Raw genomic sequence first — 1,132 nt, 5'->3', positions numbered from 1 at the left:
AAAAAAAAAAAACAAAACCGAGGATTTTAGGGAGAGAGGGCTGCTGAGGCTAGAACTTTATATATATATATATATATATATATATATATCGCTAGATATGTCGCGCTGACCATTTAACGTTAGTACCCATTAATAGTAACCGCTTACTTCTTTGCACAGCACTTCGATACGGTTCATTCCAAGAGAATCATCATCCATTCGTGCGATGTTGCTCCCCGTTTCATCCCGTCCCTTGGCACCAGCCGCCTCATAAAATGAGGGCCAACCACATCCACTGTCAAACTTCGCAGATGAACTGAAACAAGAAAATGATATTGCTTTGCATTGGCCTGATTGGAACGGCTACCACCTACAATTAAACCACTAGTGTGATAATTAGTCTTCAGGCTTATACAACAAACACCAGGACATGTTTTCAGTTTTGACTTAGTATGACTACATATCAAACGTATTTCGGCACTTTTTATCACTTGTCAGTTCTTGGCGCCGGACCGCATATTATAACACCACCATTCTCTTGCTCACAACAACCAAGACAACTTATGTGACGATGCTTCCCTACTAAAAAGTTCGGTAGCCCTGTCGGAGATCTGCTAAACTTCTTTGTTTTGTACGGCTCCGTCCTGTTACAGGAACCGAATAAGCAAATGATGCTGCTCGCATTCTTCCTCCAATTCCTGTACTGCCACTATCCATGAATAAGTTTGTCAATCTCAAGAGAGATCAACTGACCCTAACAAAGTCCGAAATTTTCTCGCTTAAGGAAGGACCGGAATTTTCATAAGGACCCATTTGTACGTAAGGAGAACTAAAATGGAATCCTTGCACAGAACATGGACCCGCCACCATACCGATCACCAAAAGGGACCCAGACACCACCGCTCTACCGGTGAAAGGAAGAAGGCCTTCGCTGCGGAGTTATTTATTCGGAAATGCCAACTGACCGGTTACAGACCATTGAACCAGGAAGCAAAACTCCAATCTGCATCTTATTTACAAAATCTGGACACACCTCTTCTCCCGAACGAGTCTTCCTGGAGATTTAGCGCCTCCAATCATTCATCGGTCAAATAAAAGCAAATGTTCCAAGTGGTCCCGCGAATTCCGCAACAGAATTCCATTTTTCAATCGA

At 42.9% G+C, this 1,132-nt stretch overlaps 1 protein-coding gene across 1 annotated transcript in view; it reads right to left on the bottom strand.

Moving 5' to 3' along the window:
• T265_13106 (hypothetical protein) overlaps positions 1 to 1,132 on the bottom strand; it is a gene marked incomplete at both ends in the record, with an annotated part of 8,220 nt that overhangs the window by 1,329 nt on the left and 5,759 nt on the right. Inside the window, one exon of the mRNA XM_009167217.1 lies at positions 148 to 329. Within this exon, the coding sequence (XP_009165481.1) occupies positions 148 to 329 (182 nt within the window). The remainder of the gene's footprint in view (positions 1 to 147; positions 330 to 1,132) is intronic.

The sequence above is a fragment of the Opisthorchis viverrini genome, assembly GCF_000715545.1.
Source record: "Opisthorchis viverrini unplaced genomic scaffold opera_v5_37, whole genome shotgun sequence".
Classification (NCBI taxonomy): domain Eukaryota; kingdom Metazoa; phylum Platyhelminthes; class Trematoda; order Opisthorchiida; family Opisthorchiidae; genus Opisthorchis; species Opisthorchis viverrini.
The sequence above is the reverse complement of the archived record's forward strand: the minus strand, read 5'-3'. Positions and strand labels throughout refer to the sequence as shown.